General features: G+C 31.7%; 1 protein-coding gene across 1 annotated transcript; it reads right to left on the minus strand.

Moving 5' to 3' along the window:
• Positions 1 to 395: 395 nt before the first annotated feature.
• On the minus strand, positions 396 to 23,251 carry LOC143621891 (GDSL esterase/lipase EXL3-like). Its single transcript, XM_077093179.1, has 8 exons — positions 23,179 to 23,251; positions 22,677 to 22,995; positions 11,996 to 12,010; positions 11,612 to 11,946; positions 1,883 to 2,013; positions 1,193 to 1,426; positions 840 to 1,095; positions 396 to 738 (listed from the first exon to the last, which is right to left on the minus strand). The coding sequence occupies exons 1-8, from the start codon at positions 23,249 to 23,251 to the stop codon at positions 548 to 550; spliced, it is 1,554 nt and encodes a 517-aa protein (XP_076949294.1). The 3' UTR covers positions 396 to 547.
• Between the last annotated feature and the right edge of the window lie 570 nt (positions 23,252 to 23,821).

Genomic DNA, 23,821 nt, shown 5'->3' on the forward strand with positions numbered 1-23,821 from the left:
ATCGATCTAACTGGTTTTCTAAATTTTTGGAAAAATCGTTTGATGCATGGTCTAAAACATGGCAGGCTGCCGAAAATATTGTCGGCAAAAATCCAGGCAATTCGACTGGTCTAGAGAAAAAACCCTTGCGACTCGACTAGACACTGATATGTGGTGTGACCTGGGTGATTGAAAAATTTAATTGGGTAATGATAAATATCTAGACGGTTCGACTGAATTTTTAATGGACATTAGAAGAGACTAGATTTCAATGGATAACATGGTAACTTTGACTAATCAAATGAACATTTTTATCATTTCTCAAACAAATTTCCCTCTTTGTGGGTAAAAAGGATGGTTGATTGCGCAATGAATCACTAATGCATCATCGTTTTTAAAAAGGTTTAAAATTTATTAATTTAATATCTTAGGTACATAAACGGGTTACATAGGATACATCATTAATATTGTGCTTTTCAAGCATTATCAACAAGAAAGGTTGTCCACAAACATTTAAAGGGCATACAAACATATATATATATATATATATATATATATCCACGTATAATCAATAGAAATCATTAATGTATTTTCCTAACACACTATTTATGAGGATGGTGTATCCTTTGTCTGTAGGGTGATAGCTGTCCCAGAAAAGGTACTTCGAATCGTCGGGACATGTTGGAAGCAATCGGTTACATAAAATCGAGACCTCTATATTCCCCGTGCCACAACAACCTCTATCCACAACTTCTAGTCCTGAAGTATTAGAATGAACTTGTTAAACCAACTTATAAAAGATGACTACAAACTTAAAATATGACTACGGCTCTCCATCAAAGTTAAAAGACATCAAGTACCATATTGGAATGGGTTTTTAATAACTTCAAGCAACGGGTTGTATATGTCTACATAGACGATCCTGGATTGTGCTAGAGTGCTATTGAGGTACTCAATTTCCGGTTGCAACTTGCTGTTATATATTTGTGCGGCTTGGTTGTACTCTTCGGCGCACAATCTAAGCCCACCACCACCAAGAGTTCTTTGTGATGGCAAACACCCTATTGGTGGTGTGCCAAACACCCCTATTCTTCTTGCTCCAAGTTTGTATATATTCTTCAATATGTAACGCGGAAAAAAGGACAGATGATTAAGTAATTCAAAACATGGGTGGGAAACCCATAAAATATATGTAGAAAGTAAACAATGTTACCTGTATGAAATTGGAAGCAGATGATACCATAAGATCAGCATAAGACGGAATGTCATATTGTAATCTTCGAATGCCAATAGTGAAATAAGTATTCGCAAGATCATCGCTGCCTGCGACCACCAAGAACAAGCTATTTGCTAATATGAATTGTGTTCTTTCTTCGCCAACTATACCCTTGAGTTTCACAATGTATTCTTTGAATTGTTCTAGCTGCTCCTCAAATGATAAAACAGACTGATACAGAAAATCCAGATTTGTTAAATTCAATGGAAAGCTTTGGATTAGTAGGTGGTTAAGGATTAACTAATAGTACTTCTATACATTTCCCAAAAGGGCAAAAGTTATTGTACTTCTAGGCAGTTTGCTACTCCTGCAAACAAAGTTGGCATGTTCGTTGGGGCGGTAAACAAACTCTATAAAGTTTGGTGAAAACCTTTATTGAGTTCGCGTGCCACACTCCCGAAAAACATCGTAAGAACTTGCATGAGTTTGCTTACCGGCTAACTAGCGAACTAACTAGATGTACAAGAACTTTAAAGAAAATCTCTAGAATTTGTAGCTGAATCATAAGCCATCTACTAATCTAAAATATTCAAATTCAATGTAACTATCACAAGATGGTACTGATAAAAAGTGAGTTTCATAGGGTATGTATGTAATTAGTTGACTAGCTTGATTCATGGTGTTTACCACTATCTTTGGAGTTTGAGGATCATATCCTGAGCCACCAGAAGCAAAGCTTACACCAGTTGGAAGCTCTTTATCATCAAGTGATGGATCAAGGTACGCTGGCAATACATCTTTTATTCCCAATTCACTAACTGAAAAACCAATGAAATTTTCCAATTAAATTTATTTTGGTATAGAAAAATTATAACTATGAATAAAAAATATAAAAAGTCGTAAATCATTATTGAAAACAAGTTAAACGTCGCGTTGTATACAATAAGAAGCGTTTTCCTAATACTGTGAGGCACTTTAGTTGTTGTGAGGTAGCAGATAAACGTCTAAGCATTAAGGTTGTGTGCTATGGTAGGGGGCTTCGAAGCTTCTCCACAGTGTCACGTCAGCGTCACGTGGGCACTGGGGGTATCGAAGCCCCACGGCATAATACCCCTCTATGGTGAGGGGGCTTCGAAGCCCAAGATTTTTCTTTTTTTGTTAAAACAAAAAAAACCAATACAATAATATATAATACAATAAATAAAAAAATACAATAATACTAAAATACAAAATAAATTGAATAAAAAAACATATAAAAAAATTAAAGCTATTTTTAGTCGCCGTCCTCGCCGTCATCTTGCATATTACTCTAAAGATGTTCAACCAAATCCGATCGAAGGCTGAAATTCGTTTCCCTTTTTCGTGTTTTTAATAGATTAGCAAGTTTCTCATCTTCGTTTAGTGTACAGATCGGCTCTGGCTCATCATTGTACTCGCCTTGGCAAACTGCTCTACCCGAGTCCTCCAATATCATATAATGCAAGTGTACATTATGTTTCTTAACTTATCCATTTGTAGAAAATGAGCCGGTTGTCTAATGATAGACCAACGTTTCTTTAATACACCGAATGCCCTTTCGATGTCTTTTCTTGCCAACTCGTGTTTTTTCTTGAAATACTGACGTTTTTCGTCAGTCGGGCACGTAAAGCTAAGAACCAACGTGGCCCACTCCGGATAAATACCGTCGACTAGATAATATCCGTATTCGTAGTTGACATCGTTCGTGGAAAATGAGATGTCGGTGAGACTCCGTCTGTGAGGCGGTCAAAAATATGGGACGCATTAATCACAGCTATATCATTGTTTGCACCGGGCGTCCCAAAAAACGCATGCCATATCCAAAGATCAAACGATGCAGCCGCCTCAAGAATAACTGTTGGGCCATCATGATCACCCCAATGATATTGACCTTGCCAAGCAACAGGACAAGCTTCCCATTCCCAATGCATGCAATCGAGGCTACCAAGCATCCCGGGAAAACCGCGTCTTTGATGATGCACCTCGTATATTTTATGTACGTCGCTTTGAGCCAGCTTCCTCAAATATTTTTTATGATATAGTTGTGGAATACTTAAGTTTAACAAATTTTATGATATTCATGCTTAAAATGTTACGGTTTTGAAATAAATAATTAGAATATTAATACTCACATTCGCAGAATGTGTGAAGCGCTTCACGAGCCACTGTCGCCGACATCTGTAAGTACTCTTCCATGGCGTCGCTCGCAGCCCCGTACGTTAGTTGACGAATTGCCGCCGTGCATTTTTGCATTGTTGAATATCCCGGTTTACCTCTCACGTCCGCCTATTGTTGGAAGAATGCATAAACGCTTTCTAAATCACCAACTATTCGTAAAAATAGTTGGCGACTCATCCGAAAACGGCGCCGAAATCGTTCCGAATCAAAAGTCGCGTCCGGCGAAAAAATAATCTTTCATCAACCGTTGAAGATGAGGCCGTCTTTCTGGTGGTTGTGAGCTTTCGCAATTCTGGACTACGAGTCGGGCAGCCTCTTGAACGGCACTAAATATCGCTTTATCCTCTGAATCCGAATTGGAAATATCGTCGATATCGGGCTGGAATTCGAGTGTGAAAGATGAGTCGGAAAACATATTTGAGGAGAAAGTTTTATAAAGTTTAAATAGGAGAATGGGATGTTTGTAGAGGTTGGGTGAATGGTATATATATATATATAGTATTTTATATTATTTAATTTTTTTTTTAAACGGTCATAAAGCCGCTGGTGGTGGGCCCCCACCTCACCCCCCCCCCCCCCCCCCGCGCCCATCGTCCCCTCCACCCTTCCCCTCTCCGCGCCCCACCTCACCGCGCCCCTCTCCCCCCTCCTTCCGCGCTCATAGTGCACAGCCTAACTATCTTTGTCGCTAAAGTTCCATCAACTTTTAACTTTTTAAGGAATATTTTCTGTATTCTAAATAAATTAGAATTACCTAGAATATCTTAGGGTTTCACATATATGCAATATCTTTAAGGCCGGAGAGTAGGGGCTAGGCCTCAATGCCAGGTGACTTCCACGTCACCTCCAAAATCTTCTAAAACAAGGTATATACCCATTTCTCCGCTACAAGGAGCGCCAAAGGAGTGAAAAAGTAATGTGGCCATGTGAAGGGTGTGAACGTCAATGTCAGCCAACATAACACTCGGTTAACCAAACAAATTAGATTTATTATGCCATATTTTTTTTGAACTACAAACAAACAGATGATTGGCTTGGTATTTCGTACAGGATGTCTTATTGGCGAAAGGCCATCGTCAACTAGCCCAACCAAGCCATACGGAGCCCTTTGGCGCCTCTAATTTATCTCCAGTTATGAGGAAAACCTACCCGCCCAAAGATCCACTTATGGTAAAATCCGGACGCCATCAAGATCGAACCGGATATCACAATGTTTAATGCTCTATTTTTCTAACAAAAAAATTATAGCGTACTTTAAAATACCATCCCCAAGGCCCAAACCTACCTCACCAACTAAAGACTGACTCACTCTAAAAATAAAAATGTTTCCCAAACCAAGCCCGCCCACCCACCCACCCACCCTCACAATTTTAATATGTAATTGGTTTATACAAAATATATAGCTCATAACTCGTTTCACTACATTGTAAAATATACGTACAATTTTAATATATTTATTGAGGTTGTACAGATTTTAGAATTTTATAAAGTTGTTGGTTAACTAATTAAAGATTTTCTGAGCAAAAATGTCTGAGTATGTTGATGCATACACAATTATGAAATATATGAATAAAATACACACTAACAATGTGTAATAATTATGTTAAATGGTTAATCGATCATTTCTTGCAAAAATATATGTATAAAAATGTAGATGAAAACTATGTTTCATACATCTACAAATTGTGTTTATATGTTGATATTATATTTTCTAAAATAATCATATTCATGAAAAAATCAAAATATAATGTAAAAAGGTGAACAACAATGTTTAAAACATAAGTTAAAATAATTAACAAAAGACTTGAGGGACAAAAAAAAGTTTTTAACTTATGATTTTAAAATTAAAATCTCGATGGTATTTGAGAGGAAACCGGCACGGTTGAATAAAGCGGTTGGTGAGATCAAAGCTTTGAGCTCTTTAAAGCACGTTTGGGATTGAGTTTGAAAACAACTTATTGGCTTATTGGATTTTTAAAAAAACCATTTTAAAAAAAGCAAGAATTTATTGCTTTTATAAAACAACATTTTAACCTCATTAAAAAACTAAAATAAAAAAAACTTGTGTGATTTTCAAACATTTTTTTAATTTATTGGCTTTTTAAAAAATTAAAAGTTGTTTTCAAACTTAATTCCAAGAATGCCCAGTTGGTTTGAAATCGTTCAAAACAGGTGGGTTTGTCATGGGAGGAGCGGTGGGATTTTGTTGAAATATATGGATATTTCAATTCAATAGCAAATAATATTGGAAAAAACGTTAGTGAGGTTTGTAGTTCTATTTTATTGTTTAGTTGTTAATAATATTAATTCTAACACAATCGTGTTTGTTTTGTATGTTGTATTGGGCCGAGATCAATTTAAGCTAAACATAAGTCGGTGATGGGCTGGAAGTTGGTGCTGCTCTCGTGGGCTCTAGTGGACCGGACTCAAGCTTTTCATGGATGTATTAAAGAGAAGAGATCAATTGACATCTTTGATGTCGATATGGAGAAACAAGTTTTCATTCGGTCTGGCTTTATCATAGGGTCTCAGTCATCAGCATTTCAATCACCATCGTTTCGATCTTGACCAGTCTTTATATTCTTTGTTTTGTCAAAGCCTCTAAGAGAAATATGCATTAGAGCTATTACAGGATATCGTTTCATTGACGATTCATGTTTCCTTCATCAATTTGTTGTGTCTTTGATCTGATTCTCGTAAGAAATTTCTTTGTTTGAGTTTAATAAAGTTTTGAGGTTATATTTGTGGCAGATTTTAACTTTGTTTTGTAAGCTAAATCATTAGAATTGTATGGTGGTAGTCCCTGTTTTGTAGGGTACAAATATATAATCACGTGTAATGTGTGTTGGCTCTTGAGGTCTAGCTCTTTGCTGATTTCGATAGTCATTTATGAATAAAATGAATTTTGTTAGTCGTTACGAAAAAAAGACATCAAGTTTGGTTAATTGATTACTGGCCATGTTCGTCAGCTATATATTACGTTGCTCTCAAAATCATTACGTTAATTTTGTGCAAATGAGAATATACTAATTAAAATATGTTTACTTCTTCATTTAGCCAAATTCAATTTTAATTGTAACAACCGGTTGATAATAGTTTCTAATGTAATATAGCTTCTTTTATAGCATATTAACATTTATGTACATCACTTTCGATATAATTATTTGCTTTATGACTTTAAACAAATCACATTAATTCAGTTGTACAAAAGTACGTGTACTGCTCATTAATGGAGAGGAAGGTGACTCGATACCATCACAGTTAGTTCTCACGACACTGACAATATTTATTTTACTTTTTGTTTTAGGCATACATTATGAATTCAAGAATTTATACCAGTACGTACGTGCGTGTTTCCTCTGTACTAAATAACCGAATATGTCAGGAAGTCAGGTACTGAAATCTGGACGTCACATAAACATGCGTATTGCTTACTCGAATTATGAAAAACGTTCCAGATTTCAATATAATATGATGTATAAACGTATGTCTGCGGGTTTATATGGATATTTAAGTATATATGTCACATTTAAACCGGTTAGGGTTACCAATATGATGTTTAAGTATTTCAAATGGTGCAAGAAGGAAAAGGATTGCATAGTGGAACTTCCGAACATTTGTCAGATGTGTCGATATCAATGGTGACTCATTATTTCGATGAATCATTTCTTCGGACAGAAGAAGATTATGGAAACACTTAATCGAAATCTCACTTATCAGATTCCATTGTGGAAAACATAATTTTTTCTGAAGAATTCGTCATGATATATCTGATCCATGTATAATATCATAAAAATGGATACAACTTTTTTGCTGCTACATGTTGTATTAAGTTGTGTAAACTGGTATCCTACTTAATGAGTTTGAGAGTTTAAGTTCTGTCGTGGATAAAGATATAGATTTAGGAGTAGATTAAAAGATATTTGAAGTACTGAAAACTACGTGAGTTATCATGTATTAGTAATCAACTATCTACAAAAATAGAATGAGTATGATTACAAATTATCAACTAAATAATCAAATAATATCTTCTTAGGGTTGAGTTATTCTAAAAATGCCAACAAAAATGAGAAGTGTGAGAAGTCATACTTGATTAACGTGTGTCAAGTGGGGACCAAAGGTAAAATTGTATAAAAGTAATAGTACATATTTTCTCTCTCCACATGCAAGTCACATGTCAATTCTCCCATCATTTTAAAACGTCCATAACTTTTTCATGCAACATTATTTTTTTAAAAAAAATTTACCATAATAACAAGCGTTTTTTATCTTTAATATGAGTATGACTTTGTTATATAAAAATTAAAAAAAAAATTTACGTCATTGTGTCTTTGTGTCTTTTCGTCATTGTGTCTTTCTGTTTGTCATTGTGTTTTTTTCGTCATTGTGTCTTTCAAATCATCATTGTGTTTTTTTAAATGCTAATAATACGGTTATGTAATAATAATACGTAAATATAATGATAAAATAACAACAAATCATCTAATACATAAAACTCAATGATGAATACATATTACACAATTACATGAAACGTAAAACACAATGATGAATACATATAACACAATAACATGAAATGTAAAACACAATGGTGAATACATATAACACAATGACCTGAAACGTAAAACACAATGGAAACTACATATTGCGCAATGGCATGAACGTAATACACAATGACTAAAACACAATGATAAGTAGAAAGGCAAATGATGAGCACAAAGACACAATGACAAACAAAAAGACGCAATGATGTAATCTTTGTTTTAATTGTTATCTTTAATATGAATATCAATTGATAACACAATGACCAAAATCTCACAATACATAGAAAAACCCAATTAAAAATCATAATGAACAACCAATAACACAATATAAAAAACTCATTTATTTTTTTTATTTTTATATAACAATATGATACTCATATTAAAGATAAAAAAACGCTTGCTATTATGGAGAAAATTTTTTTAAAAAAATAATGTTGCGTGGAAAAGTTATGGATATTTTAAAATAATGGGAGAATTGACATTTAATTTGCATGTGAAATAAGAAAGTAAACAAAAAGTAGGTTATTACCTTTATTCCTCTCTCATCAATTTATTTTATTAAATTAATATTCACCATTCAAATATAAGATCAATGGATTAAATTTCTTTCCATCCTTTTCATTTTTGTTGTTCTTTGTATTTTAACTTTACCCTATCTTCCAAACTTGGCAATATTATAATAATAAATTCTAATAACATATTCTCTTTAATATTAGTCGAAACAAAGGAAATAGGCGCCATGACAAGAGCGAAAAATTGTAAAGATACACAATTAGTTGTCACGTGTAGCTGAAACGTGATTGGCATGCGATAGAAGAAGTTTGGTGGTGGCTTGACCGTGGTCAAGCGACAACAGCTTAAGATGGTAATAGGAGTTACAATTGTAACATTAGGAGCTATGACTTGGTGGCATATTTTTTTGCAATAATAAACAAATAAGCTTTTTCAGTAAAAAGAAAAGGAGATTCTTTTTACTTACTAATTCAAACAATATGCGAAACGTCAAACGAAGGAAGATAACAAAACTTATATGTTAGTTGAAAACAATGGTAATTTAGTTTCTGGCAAGACTAGTATTTGTGACTGAAAAAGTAAGTAACTGGTGGGGTTATGTGATGTGTGGATAAAATACGGCTATGCGATAATTATTGATTGCTCATGAAGCTGCCAATGGCGGTGGGAGAGCGGCAATTTAACTAAAAAAGTTGGATGAGAAATCCAGACACGTCGATGGTATTGGTGGATAAGTCGTTAATCTCTCAAAATCTACTAAAAATAATGGTTAACTGTTCCTAACAGCTACGTGAATGACTTCAAACGTCCTCAGAACATGACATGATGGAAAATAAAAATGTTATAACCTTAATTAAGGCTTGGTTACTATGTAAAATAATAAAAATCACGTGAGACATTATATATTATTAATCAACTACGTATATAAATAAAATAAAATTAATTCAATATATCTAATTATAAGAATAATATGACAATATTATATAATAAATCTCTAATAATATTTTGGGCTACCACTAAAGACAAAGATTAAATAAAACGAACAAACTCAATTTCAAAATAATATCCATGCCATGTATCTACCACATTCGATGTTTGAAACATAACTTTTATATTATTTCTTTTGCATTATATCTTCCTTTAATTTTGTCAATTTCTATCTATTCTAATAAAGTAAAATAAATGAAGATATTTGTCTTGTTTTGGTTAATTGTTATAATTTTTTTCCCTTCAAAACTAATATATCCTAATATTATCAATAACTATTCACTTTTCTTTTACACTATATAATATCTATATATTTTTATAAATATAAATATTAACATATTATTTTACTATATATTTCAAAATACTTGGTGAATTCCAAAAATCAACAACAAATCATGTTTCTCAAATGAAAATTGTTTTGGGGATTTTGTGGAAGTTAAATTTGATATTATTGGTCAAAAGTTGGTAAATAGATTGTTTGGTACAAGTTAAGTACATTTAGGTCAAATTTTGTTACGGGTCAAAAATGAAAATTTTGAGTATTTTTAAAAGTTTGAGAATGCAAAATAGATTTACCGTCAAATTTGTTATGGGTTCAAAGTGTTGACTTTAAAATGTCAAAAGTAAGAAAGTTAAAATTTTAAACATGATTCGGGTTTCAAGTTTATTTTAAGGGCATTTTTTGAAATAATCAAAAGGTTTGGGATTTGGCAAAGTGACTATTTTTCCCTCAACTATTAAAACTTAAGACAAGATTGCGAATACTTTCGACATGCCACCCCCATGCCTATCAATGTTTCTAAATTTTATCAAATTTCAAATATTTATGTTAACATTAATTTTTCCTTCAATTGTGATCAGAACGTTGTATGAAAAACATGTCATGCAAAACTATGCTCAAATGAAACAAAATATTCACAAAATTGAATGAGTTAACTTGTTAATTTTTATGTTGTCATTATGACAAAGTCGAGAAACCCTCTGAAACTTATCAAAATCTTTTTTATGGTGTAGCTTAGAAGAACATAGTTCTTGAAGAATATCCATTGTTACAATTTAATATCATACTTTCTTTTTGTGGGTGGCAAATTGATAAATATATTAATAAAGGTAACGTCTCTTTTGTATTTAGACTGAGTGGTTAGAACTACTATCGTATGAGAAGTCTTATTTTCGAAATTGGTTCATAGCCAAAATTCTTTCAATTATACATATATGACACCGTGAATGAATTTTTCAATAGAAAGAAGCATTATCGGGTACGATTTTGTACGGACATTTTTTTATTAAGTTCATTAAAAAAAACAATTTTGTGATATAAATAAAATCAATTTATGTACACATTGTATAGATACAAGCACAATACATTTTTTTTCATATACGTTATGTAATTATTTATTTTATTTATAATTTGAATTATCCCGTATGTAGCACGTGCTCTAAAACTAGTAATAATATATTTGTAAGAACCAAAATCATAGATATTCCCGCTTCAATAGTGGTCAAAGGACCAAAAGACCGGGTTTTCCCATGAAAAGTAGTTGAACTAGAATTTCCAATGTTTCCTCAATTGTAAAGTCAATTCAGTTTTGAATTTTATGCACAATATCTACTTTTTTATAAAAATATATATAGTTACACCATTATCTCTCACATCTCAGTTTGACAACTCCAAAATTGTGGATTTTGATGAGTTTTTTTTTTCCCCCTGAACTTTCCTATAAATAAAAACCGAATTTCGAAAAAGTTAATTAACAAGTGTCATAATGTTTACTAGATTTATTACAAATTGCAAATTTATTGGTTAGTAGTTTAATCTATATAACTAGTGTTTGTATTTTTCTTTTTATTTTGTATGTTGAGTTCTTTGTGTCATACTCGGGTGTTCCTTTCTTTCTTTAATATATTTGACTTAAAAAAAACAAGACAAAGGAAAATAAATATTATTAATTACTAGACTTAACCAATAAATTTGAATGTTACTTTTTGTTTAAACTGTAAATTTCATTAAAAAAAAAAGCCCTTAGAAATTAGAAGAGAAATGTCCATCACTTAAAAAGCACTTTAATAAAAAGTTATAGAAACCAAAAGGTAAATACCCATAACCCATTGAAAAAGTAATTAATGCACCCATGCAATACTAAATTATAAAAGACGTTGAAAATTAACACAGCTTTACCGATTATGTCTGCCGGTGTGTTATTATTGGTAAATCTTCCGGTCGGTCCGGCAGTGAAATCTTGCCCATAAGGAGGAAAATTTGCTTTAATCAAAGTCTTAAGATTATTGTTGGCCCCTTGATCAACCACCGAGTCCCCAAACGCTATAACTGCTGGCACACTCACATTTTCCGGTAGGGTGATCCGCGCTCCGCCATGATCCCCAAGCAAATGAAGAGAGAACAAGAAAATGATTAGTGAATATGAAGAGTGCATTTCAAGAAAGACAGTGGGTTGAAAAGACAAGAAAAGAAAAGTGAAGACCAAGAAGTGGGAGCTGAGCGATCCATCTACACTATAATATATATATATATATGTATATATACACACACACACAAATGTACCCTTCAATCTTTGTCCTGAAAATTTATCATTTAATGAAAAAACAGTTATATATATTAAAATATTTATTTGGCGGATATATATTGAGACATCGATAAGTTTAACAAGAAATAATTTAAGACGAAATTAAATATTCAGCTAACAGTTTATTCTTGTGAAAGGAAATTAATTGGACTACACCTTGTTACGATAAAGTGATGAAGAGAGATTGGATTTGGAAGTTATATTACTATATTTACTACCCTTTAAAGCGTGTTAAATTATGAGTCTATAAAGAATTTATACATAAACATAACAATTAACAAAAGAATTTGGTTCAGTGGTAAGAGGTTTGTCCTTCCCTAATAGAGACGCAAGTTAGATTCCCACTTGGATCAATTCAACGAATATTTGGGTGAATGAACAAATCAAGGTTTAATCCTGGGATTGAATCCGACAGGAGGCGAAGGTTTACGAATTCTATCCGGTTCCGGCATATTAGGGGTACGTTCTCATGGCAATCGAAGAGTCGACCATGAAGATAGCCCCGAACATGATATGATTACATATTAGATCTTATGCCGTTAAAAGAGAGAGAGAGAGAGAGAGAATGGTTTATTACTTATAATTATTAGTAATATAGTTGTAGTAATAGTCTAATCAATATTTTTAAATCAATCTATCGATTTATATCTCCATATTCTAATAAACTAAAATAATTATGGACACTTGTTATCTTTTGGTTAATTTCACAATTTCCCCCCCTTTAAAACTAAGATTTTAATTGATTCTAATATATGTAATAGATCAATAATTATTCACTTTTCTTTTACACTCTATTTATATTATATCTATACATTTTTTTTATAAAAAAAATATTTGGTGAAATCCAAAAATCAACAATAAACCATGTTTGTCAAAGATTGAAAAGAATATAATTTCAAATGTTATCATTAACCTATTGTACTGTTCATATTGTAAAAAAAATAAAACTCGAATATGCTTTCATTTACAAAGTAATATTTTTAGTCCTTAAATTATAAATATATGTTTAAACGTTAATCCATTTTTTTAAACTCGAATATTATTATTTATTATAAATTGTCATATAAATTTATAAATTATAAATAAATGCTTTAAATCTATCCATTTAATTTTTCAATTAATTTATTAAACTACATATATGTAAAAATGTAATGATAGTATATACGAATCACATTCAGACATAACAAAGTTTATCATATTTAATTTCTTAGTTTTTTTTATCAAAGATTGTTTCAGGTTATTTGTAGAACTTAAATTTGATTTTTATGGTCAAAAGTTGGTAAATAAAATGTTTGGTACAAGTTAACTACATTTAAGTCAAAATTTGTTACGGGTCAAAAATGGAAAATTTGAGTATTTTTAAAAATTTGAAAATGCAAATAAATTTATCGTCAAATTTGTTATGAGTTCAAAGTGTTTATTTGAAAATATCAAACATATGAAAGTTAGAATTCTAAACACGATTCGGGTTTAAATTTATTTTCAAGTGCATTTTTGGAAATAATCAAAAGATTTGGGATTTGGCAAATTGACTATTTTTCCATCGACTACTCAAATTTAAGAAAAGATTGAGAACACTTTTGACATGCCACCCCAGACCTATCAATGCTTGTAACTTTTATCAAATTTGAAATATTTGTGTCAGCATTAACGTTTCCTTCAATGGTGATCAGAACGTTGTATGGAAAACATGTCATTCAAAACTATGCTCAAATAAAACAAAATATTCGCAAATATGTTATTTTTTATGTTGTCATTATGACAAATTCGATAAGCCCTGAAACTTCTTTTTCATGGTGTAGTTCAGAAAAACATAGTTCTTGAAGAACATCTTTCGTTACAATTTATTCTCCTTTCCTTCGATGAGGGGTAAATTGATAAATATGTCAATAAAGGTAATGCTCCTTCTGTATTTAGGCTGAGTGGTTAGAACTACTATCGTATGAGAAGTCTTATTTACGAAATTTGTTTATAACCAAAATTCTTTCAATTATACATATATGACACTGAGAATGAAATTTTTAATAGAAAGAAGTATTCTCGGGGACGTTTTTTCACATGCATTTTTTTTATTGAGTTCATTTAAGAAAAATCATTTTGTGCTATAAATAAAATCAATTTATGTACACATAGTATAAATACAAACATAGATGTAATAGTTTTTTAGGGTTTGGATCAAATACAAATTAAATTAACGTTTTAATTGTGAGAATCAAGTAGAGTAATTATATATACAAGTAGAGTAATTATGTAATTACATCATAGAGTGATGTAATTACATAATTACTCTACTTGTATATATAATTACTCTACTTGATTTTCACAATTAGCATGTTAATTTCATTTGTACGTTAACCTTCCCCCAGTTTTTTATATACTCTATGTAATTATTTGTTTTTGCTTTACTTGTAATTTTATAATTTGAATTTTTCCGTGTGTGACACGGATTCTAAAACTATATATATATATATATATATATATATATATATATATATATATATATATATATATATATATATATATATATAAATATCGTCCATGTATTTTTCACCTTTTTCATGTAATATATCTGTTATATAATTTATATTTTAAACTAAAATATTATGTGTTATTATATATTCAAGATATATTAGAATTATTATTCAAAAGTTATATGGTTAGGTTCAAATATATAGTCTTTTGAAACTAGGAAGTCGTTAGAAGGGTATTAAACAGACTCTGATTGAACTCAAACTAGTAGAATTGGAACCGTCTCGTCAAACCCTACAATATTAGATGTTAGGTTTTTGCTTTTCGATTTTTAGCTTATAGATTTTAAATTTTTTGTTCAGATCATTGTGTCTTTTTATTTATTATTGTGTTTTTGTTTATTTTTGTCATTGTGTCTTTTTCCTCGACATTATGTTTTCCTTCCTTGACATTGTGTTATACTACTTAGCATTTTGTTATATTTTGTCGATAGTATGCAATATTTTCCAATCCATTGTGTTTTTATATGCTTTCTAGATTTAGGAAACTATGTAGGATAACCTAACCCTTTGTTAATACTTGATCCAATCGACAAGTTAACATCTTTTGATAATTGGACTTGTTATAATTATTCCATCATCCATATACGACAACACTATTTATTTTATTAGTTTTTCAAGTACATTTTTTTAACGGCAAAGCAGATTATATTAGAAAGCAAAAGGCTCCAACTAGGAGCTGGATGGAACAAACACACTACAACCAAAAAAAGGAAAAAGAGCGTACAAGCATACACTAAATGTCACACCTCAACCTAAGGCGGAAATGCTGGGGCGTGATCCGATTGCTCACAGCTCGAAGATACTATCATAATATAAAAATGACAATATCTAATTAATTATTTTAATTCAAATATACACACACGTTTACAAACGTTACAAAACAATTCAAATAAATAATTATAAACATGATTAACGATCATCTTCATTATAACCTATGGTCTTGACTAAATATCCATACTTCAATTCAAGCAACCTGTATATGCGTAGAAAAAGGAGTTTGGTCAACAACACATGTTGAGTGAGATGATCACCAATTTTGACACTTCAAATAATATATATATATATATATATATATATATATATATATATATATATATATATATATGATAGATAATTGATAAATGATAAGTGATAAATACGCAAACCAACCATGTGATAGTAATCAATCAAATCATAACAAACATGTATATAACCAAATCACAACCAAAGACTTGATAGTGTGCTAATGAATCGTTGCCAAGCAAATCGGGCATTGATTACAATGACTGAGATTGTCGGTTTACCTTCGCCAAGCGAATCGGGCTCCGGTTACTAAGACGGTCGTATGATCATACTAATGAGAATTCAAAACTTGATAGAATACAAACACACTTAGCAAATAGTAATTAACAAATAACATTTAATTGATACAACACACAACGATCATGTTTGCGATTGTTTGAGATATATATATGATAGAAAATATGAATAAGTACGCATATGTCCCCAAAATGTTTGAAAACAGTATATAAAAAGGGGAATGATCAAACTCACCTGATCGAATAAACCAACGAGAATGAATACGACAAGAAAGTGAAAATCACGCTCTTCGCGAATTACCAACAATAATCCTAATTACAAAAATTATAGGAATAAATATGAATCCAACAACGTATCTAAAACTAGATAGAGACTCGAGAATTGATGATTGAGTGTATTCATATGAAAGTTAAATTTTACTTACACTTATTATTTATTAATTTTATAATAAATAGCGTATCTTTAATAAACTTATAATTATAAACAAAATACTTAAATAACTAAGTATTTACAATTTTTCTATAGAATATTTTAATAAAAAAACAGAGAGATTTGTTTTAAATAATTATTTTAACCAAAAGTACATTTAATATATTTATATATAATTTTACCATTAGAATATATTTCTTTTTAAATACTTATGGTAAATAATAAAGGATAATTAATATATAAAATATGATCTTTTTACAAATACTTAAACTTATACTTTTAATACGTTAATTAAAGAGATTATTATATATATGTATATATATATATATATGTATATGATAAAAAACCTTATTAAATTAGTGTTCATATGTAATACATATTCATACATATAATTATATATGGTTTTTAACATAAATTCAGAAAACAACTAGTTTAAGGGTTGATGTTATAAATATTAAGTAAATAGTGTATTTAAATATTTATAGTATAATTTAAATAATTAAGAAGATGACTAAACAACCTTTAGCAAAAAAAAAAACACGGGATGGGTGGGGTTCGAACCTGCGCCCACCAGCCTCCAAAGTCTTAAAAACATTTAACGGATTGCCCGATTGATGATCTATGGTTCTTGTTTATATAATCTGGCTTATAGTTTATAACATATCGTTTTGAGTTATTAACCAAAAAATGGGTCGGGTAAAAGATATAAATTCGTTCGTTGGAAAACCCGAGTTATTACACAAAAAAACAAACCATTCAAGCTAAGATGCAGTCCAACGGAGAGAAAATCCAATCTTGCCAAACAATCTCCTTATATGGAGATTTGTGCTTAATCCAACCATAAATATTAGTCTTGATTTCCTCCGGAACGAACTCTATGGTGAAAACTCTACCGCTGAAAGTGTTCGCGTTCTTTTGTTTTCAAATGCTCCAAATAAATGAGTAGATAATAGCCTTAAGAATCCTTTTCCCTGAATGAGAAGACGAGTGAGAGGCTACCAGTGGCGGATCTAGAACCCAACTTTATGGGTAATGCTAAAAAAAAAATTCTAACCGTATTTCATATAATGTAAACTAAACAAAAATAGAAGCATGATGATAAATAAATTTGAACACATGGGCTGTATATTTCTCCTCTTCTTTTACTTTATCAAGCGTTTCTTTTTCGACCTCACAAATTAAAGCATTGTTCAAATACTCATCACCCATTCGATTGCGCAAATCCGTCCTGATAAGCTTCATTTTAGAAAAACATCTTTAATAAAAGGGCGTAAGATCACCCAAAATACACCATCTTTCTTCATTACTAAAGTCATTCAGATACATATCAGAAAATGCCACTATCTTCGATATGTCAAACTTAGAAAACGAATCATAAGGATTTAAACCGGACATCTTTTCTATCAAACTAGTTGAGACCTCACTAAATCTATTTCCAAGTTCTTGAATTTGCATATACAAACAGTATTAAAAACTTGATTTCGTTGATTACCAAAACTTTCCGTCATATCTAACATCTTAATCTGGTTATTTTCACAAAAAAATGTCAATCTAGCCAACATCTTGTCAAACACGTTTTGTCTTAGATTATTCAATGCTCGGTTTGTCCCACTTATTAACTTAGACGCTTCAAATAAGTCTTGACTTTTTTTTTTGAAGATGTTTTGATAGAGCATTTGTAAGGCCTAAAATATCGTCTAACAAGTGCATATAAGACACAAAATCAAGACTCTTAAAATACTTAAGAATACTTTTTGCATTAGTTCATCATTGCACACTCTCCCCATCTTCTTTAATAAAAGCAAGTACCTCAATAACTTCCTGGAATAATTTTAAAAAACTTACGATTGTTCTATATTGACAATTTATGTAAACAATTATAATTTTAGTTAAAAGTTGAAGAAGACCTAAAGTGAGAAACTATAGGTTGAACCGTGAAAGAGGGTTCGAACCGGTGAACCACCTCTTCTCGGCTACAGCGTGAAGCAGTGGAGGTCACCTGGTCAGGTGACCAGAGGAGGAAAGGGGCAGACCTATAAAAGGCAGCCCGCAGCAGCGTAGTGGTGTCTGGTCACGGTGGTGGCAGTTTTTGATTAATTAATGACCGACATTTTTGTTTTAAGTGTAAAATATATTATTTCAAAGGTTAATGAGTTTTATTGGTTTGGGTTTTACACCTTTGTTTGGGCTTTAGTTTGATTGAATTTTTAAATTGGTTGAGCTTAATATGCATAGGGATAACGTTATTTTTTTTTCAGGGGTAACGAAATACGAAAACTGACTTTTTTTTTTACACTACCGACAAGAAGTTGAAGGGTAGCGGAGGCTACCCCTCCTGTTACTATGCATCCGCCACTGGAGGCTACCTCAAGTAGCTGTTCTATCGACCCAAGAGTAGTCAAGTCCCAACCACACAATTAAGAAACATTTCTCCAAACCTGTTTAGCTCGTACATGATCAAGGAACACATGATACGAAGATTCGTCTGACAATGAGAAAAAGTATAGTACGATGGTCCCATATTGCTACTGCTACAGTACTATGGTCCCATACTCCTAGAGGTGCACAAATCGGTTTTTTTAAAAAAACCGGTTCGGTTAATAACCGGACCGGTTTTTCTTGGCCTGGAAAAAAACCGGTTTTTAAATAACCGGACCGGTTTATTAACCGGTTTTTTTGGTGCAAAACTCGGACCGGTCTAACCGGTTAGGACCGGTTTAGAAACCGGTTAGAACCGGTTAATAACCGGTTTTTTTAATTAACCGGTTTTTTATTTAAAATAACCGGTTAATAACCGGTTTTTTTCATAATAACCGGTTTTAAAATTAACCGGTTTTTTCCATAACCGGTTCAGTAACCGGTTTTTTCTCTAGAACTTGTAACCGATATACGAACCGGCGGTTACTAAACCGGTCAAACCGGTTTTTAAATAACCGGTTTTTGTAAAAACCGGTTTTCGGTTTAAACCGTTGAACCGGTTCACCAACCGGTTTTTTTGCCCATCTCTACATACTCCCATATATCTTTATCAACAGTTTTAAGTATGCATTATGTTAATTAAATAGGCAAATTAACTATGCATCAAATAAAATAACTAAAAATATTATTAAAGGAGAAATATTTTTGAACAGAAAAAACACATCAGCATCTATTTTCCAAAACAAATCACATTTGTATGACCCTGAAGGAGAAAAGAATATTTAACTGAACGGATATTTTCAATTAAGCTTAGGTGTTAATCCCCCGTTGTTACAGAAGTATATGGATAATGCATACGGGTGTGTGTTGCGTGTCGAGATGCAAGTCATGCAACAAATGCCAACGACTAGAGTTTTATTTTTTAATCTATAAACAACTTCTTACCTTTTTTATTTCCTACACCAATTTTTCATGAAATATTTACCCTTTCAACCAATACTTTACAGAAACGTATTGGTGATTTAAGAAGAATGGCAATACATATGAATCAAAAATCTCTTCTGTCTACCGTTGATATGAGATTTATCCAAGGTGATACAATTGACCATGTTATTCTTCTTTGTAACTTTATAATCAACCCCCACCCCACAAGGGATTCATCGTCTTAATGAGGTTTGCTCCAACATCCTCAACAGATCAAGAGTGACTCTAATATCATTTGTAGCATCGGCTCCTTGCACCACCAATATTGTCCTTTGACGCCGATGAATAACCGTTCGAGAGGTTACAAATTTGTTTTTTGTTGGTCAGGTGGAGACTTCCTGGTAGATCGTTTATCCTGGTACTACTCCCACCTGACCCTAAAATGCGTTAATGCTTAAAGAGGCTTGCGTTTCCTTATGAACCAAGAATATCTCATGTTCACGACCGATGTGAGATTTTACTAGAGTGATTTAGTTAGTCATGTTAATCTTCTCTATATCATTACAATACTCTTCATCTAAAATGTGTAGAGAATAATTATATATTTGTCGTAACTATATAGGAAGTCCATAAATTTAAAATAAATCTTTTCGTCATAAATGCATAGTTTTAAAGATTTTTCTAATGAGTGTTATTCCTACCACATGGTTCTATTGGAGATACATCGAAAAACATTGTTTACTAAGCATTTTCAACTAATAATGGTGTATGAACATATCAGTTTTCTATTCTAGTAGTGCTTCTTTGAAAAGTGATTTGGTCTTTGAAGTTTTATGTGTTTGATTCAAAGCCTTTGTCTTGTATAAGGAAAGTTTAAATACTCAAAGGCGGAGCTTTCATAAAGCGAGAAGAGGCCTTAGCCCCTAATTTTTTTACTTAGATTTGTAAGTATTTGTCCATTAGGTTAAGTATTAGCACATTAGGTTAAAACAATATTAGTTTTATTTGGTTAGACCACTCCTAACCCAGAAAGCCTAAATCAAACATTTTTTTTTTTCTCACGCACTGCAAATATTTACGTTCTGCCACTATACAGACCAAGTTCATTTTAGGTTTAATCACTCAACTTGTTTATACAAAAGCTTACATGTTTTTAGTATATAAGTGGTTAATTCTTTAACCAAATAACTAATTGATTAATTACAATACTAAATTAAAGTATACATGCTTTTGAATTTTTTTTTTTTTTTACTTTTTAACACCAATCTAGTTTACTCCTAATACTGCACTTGAATTACTTTCGAATAAGATGAAAGCCAAATTAACCCAAAAATAAAAATAAAGTAAAAGAGAGAACTTAGTTGTTTGTTTTCTTACAAATGTTTTCTCGAGCACAATTATCTAGTGAATGGCTTCTCGATCGTAAATTGTTTACAATACAAACCCCTGAAAAGAAAAGAAATAAATGGGTCACAAGAATCACATATAGGCCACATTCTGGAAAGATCCATTTTTTAACATCACGACACTCTCACCTAAATCACATAATGTAAAGTAAGCTTTGCATCGCCGCGTAGCTACGCAAAAAGATCCTGTCTTGCTCATTATTCAAAGCATGCCACGCTTTCTTAAATTGAAAATGCATACGTGTCTACAAGTAGAAATAGAAGATAGAAAATAATCAAATACGTACCAAAAGGATAACACATTATCTATATATTTTGAAAATTGTTACATATATATTAACAAACAAACCCTAAATCTTAAAAGATATGATTTTAAATTAATATGATAATGGGTTTAACAATATAGTACATAACATATATAATTATATCATCCTCCTTTAAGTTGTATTAAATTTTGAATGTTAGAATTTACGATAATATAAGAGTAGCTAGGCTGTGATCATTTTCGTTAGTATGATTTGATTACTGTTCACCTTCGTCCATTTTTTTTCCCCATCCCCATGTTTCATTATATGTCATTTTGATCCACCTCATGACTAACACCATTAATTATACTCTGTTAAGTGAGGGGTATGTCTTTTAGGTGTTCTAATATTTTAAAAACCATTTATTTAATTAATTATTTATATATTATATAAATAATATAAGTAAACGTGTAACACATTTGCCACCCTCACCAGCACCAAATTCTATAATCATCGGCAACACCAACAAACACATTTTATAGTTGTTTCATGTAGGTTTTTTTGTTTTGAAAATGCTCCATTACATTTTCAATCGTAACTACTATCAGGAACTCATTTTCATTATAATAAATACAAGAATCATTCAATCATATAATCATCAAATTCATAACCCTAACTTCGACTCCTATGGAAGGAATGGGGAAAACTACAGAAATGGTTTTTTCTTTTAATTGCTAGTATGCTTGGACTTGTTTAAACTGGTAATGATTCGGCCTTTTTTTTTAATTGATACAGAGCATTTCTATAGGTCATCTGTCTTCATTTATATAATTATACTAAAAATCATTATATTTTATCTTTTATTTTCAATTAAATAATATTTTTATACATTTATCATTATCTTTTCTATTTCCTTCACTCAAACCCACTTTCAACAAATATTAAAAAAAATATAAAATATAAACGTTGTTTCGTAATTTACTCATAAATAGTAACGTTTTCGCTCCCTTCCCTTTCACAACCATTTACAACCTACTCCATATAATATAGCGAGCTCGTTTACATAAATATAAAATACCTATTGTGAATGCTTTAATAAACTTCTTAGACCATGCATAGTCAAAACTCTTCATCCTTGAGTGTTTTACGCCACGTTGCATCTAGTCAGCTTTGTAGAGTTTTGCAAAAAAGCGGTGTAGTTAAAACTCTTCTCAAAACTCTGCAGTATCATTACTAAATTATTTTTTTTTCTATTTTGCATTTCTAATTTTTTTTTAAATTTAAATTAAACAAATAATATTTTATTGAATAAATTAAATTTACGTTAAAATATAAAAATATACACTAAAATTAAAATAAAAAATTAAAACACTAAAAAATAAATAAAACTACTTAAAACAAATAAACCTAAAGTTTGTATCTTTCATAAGTGTCATTTCTCTCTTTTTAGCTACAGCCCACATTCGAGGGTCGATGTCGATCGGCTTCTTTAAAATTTCGAGATCAATGTCCATTTGCTTCACTTTAAGGAAATTGGCAACCTCATTCTTGACTTGAAGATGTTCATACATAAGGTCACGTATATCTTGGAGTCGACGGTTCATTTCCTCGAATTGGTCTATCATGTCAACACTCGCACTCACACTCGCGCCTGTTGTTGCGGACGACTCCACCTCTCTCCCCCTTCCCTTGCTTCTTCTACCTTCCGGATAGGGATCTCGAAAACCTCCTCATCAACATGCTTGAATTCATAATCGTTTAAGTTGATGTTTCGAGTATCAGGTGTTGATGTTGACGAAGTTTTGGACCTTTTTGATGGCCTATAACTTCCAGAGTTGACGGGGGGTTACAAGGCCCCACCTAGGGTGATCCTTCATACGGTTTCAGCAGTTCATGTAAAGGAAGGTACCCTTGGTGGCTTGAAACTCTATCAACGACTTTTCAATGATCTCCGCATCACCTAGCCGGGTACCCCACGCCATTCTATTTCGAGAGCAAACCGATTGAATGTTGGCATTTGGTGTTTATATTGGACCATTTTGACAATATTGAATGTTTTTCCCAGTACCCCCATGCCCATAAGTTTAAAGAAGGCTTCCATAATTTGTGTTTAAAAGATTCTAACCGTTTGATAGTTCGCTACAAAAAGAAAAGTTAAAAAATATATTACTGCAAATCTAATATTATTATTAAAGCTAAAAAAAATACAAGAATAAAAATAATATTAAGCACTTACAACATTCGGGATCTTCCGATACTGCGAACCATGCCTGTGTAAGTTGCTCATACTCGTTTGATGTCCACAATATAGAGGTCTTTCTATAGGTTCACCGACAGGTTTCTTTGTGTGTTTTCTCCCACGTCCGCCTTTTCCACGTTGACTCAACCCGACACGAGTCTCTGGCTCGGCTTGTGTCTCTGATCCCATCTCATCTTCCTCGGTTGAACTCTGGTCATCATGCTCGGATTATGAAGACCAGCAACATGCTCGGGTTATAAACATCGGCACCTAACATGTGCATGTATACCATCATGTTCGTGTCGAAATTAAC

This window comes from Bidens hawaiensis, unplaced genomic scaffold, assembly GCF_021521415.1.
Source record: "Bidens hawaiensis isolate Kalapana, Puna unplaced genomic scaffold, B.hawaiensis_p1.1 tig00002977_1, whole genome shotgun sequence".
In the NCBI taxonomy this organism is placed as follows: Eukaryota; Viridiplantae; Streptophyta; class Magnoliopsida; order Asterales; family Asteraceae; genus Bidens; species Bidens hawaiensis.

Bases quoted from the DNA above. Each gene is read 5' to 3' on its own strand.
- LOC143621891 (XM_077093179.1), bottom strand. From the start codon at position 23,251: ATGGCGTGGGGTACCCGGCTAGGTGATGCGGAGATCATTGAAAAGTCG. The intron at 22,996-23,178 runs GTACCTTCCTTT...GTTGATGAGGAG, and splicing joins AGAGTTTCAAGCCACCAAGG to GTTTTCGAGATCCCTATCCG. The intron at 1,427-1,882 runs GTAAACACCATG...TTTCTGTATCAG, and splicing joins CTCAAACTCCAAAGATAGTG to TCTGTTTTATCATTTGAGGA.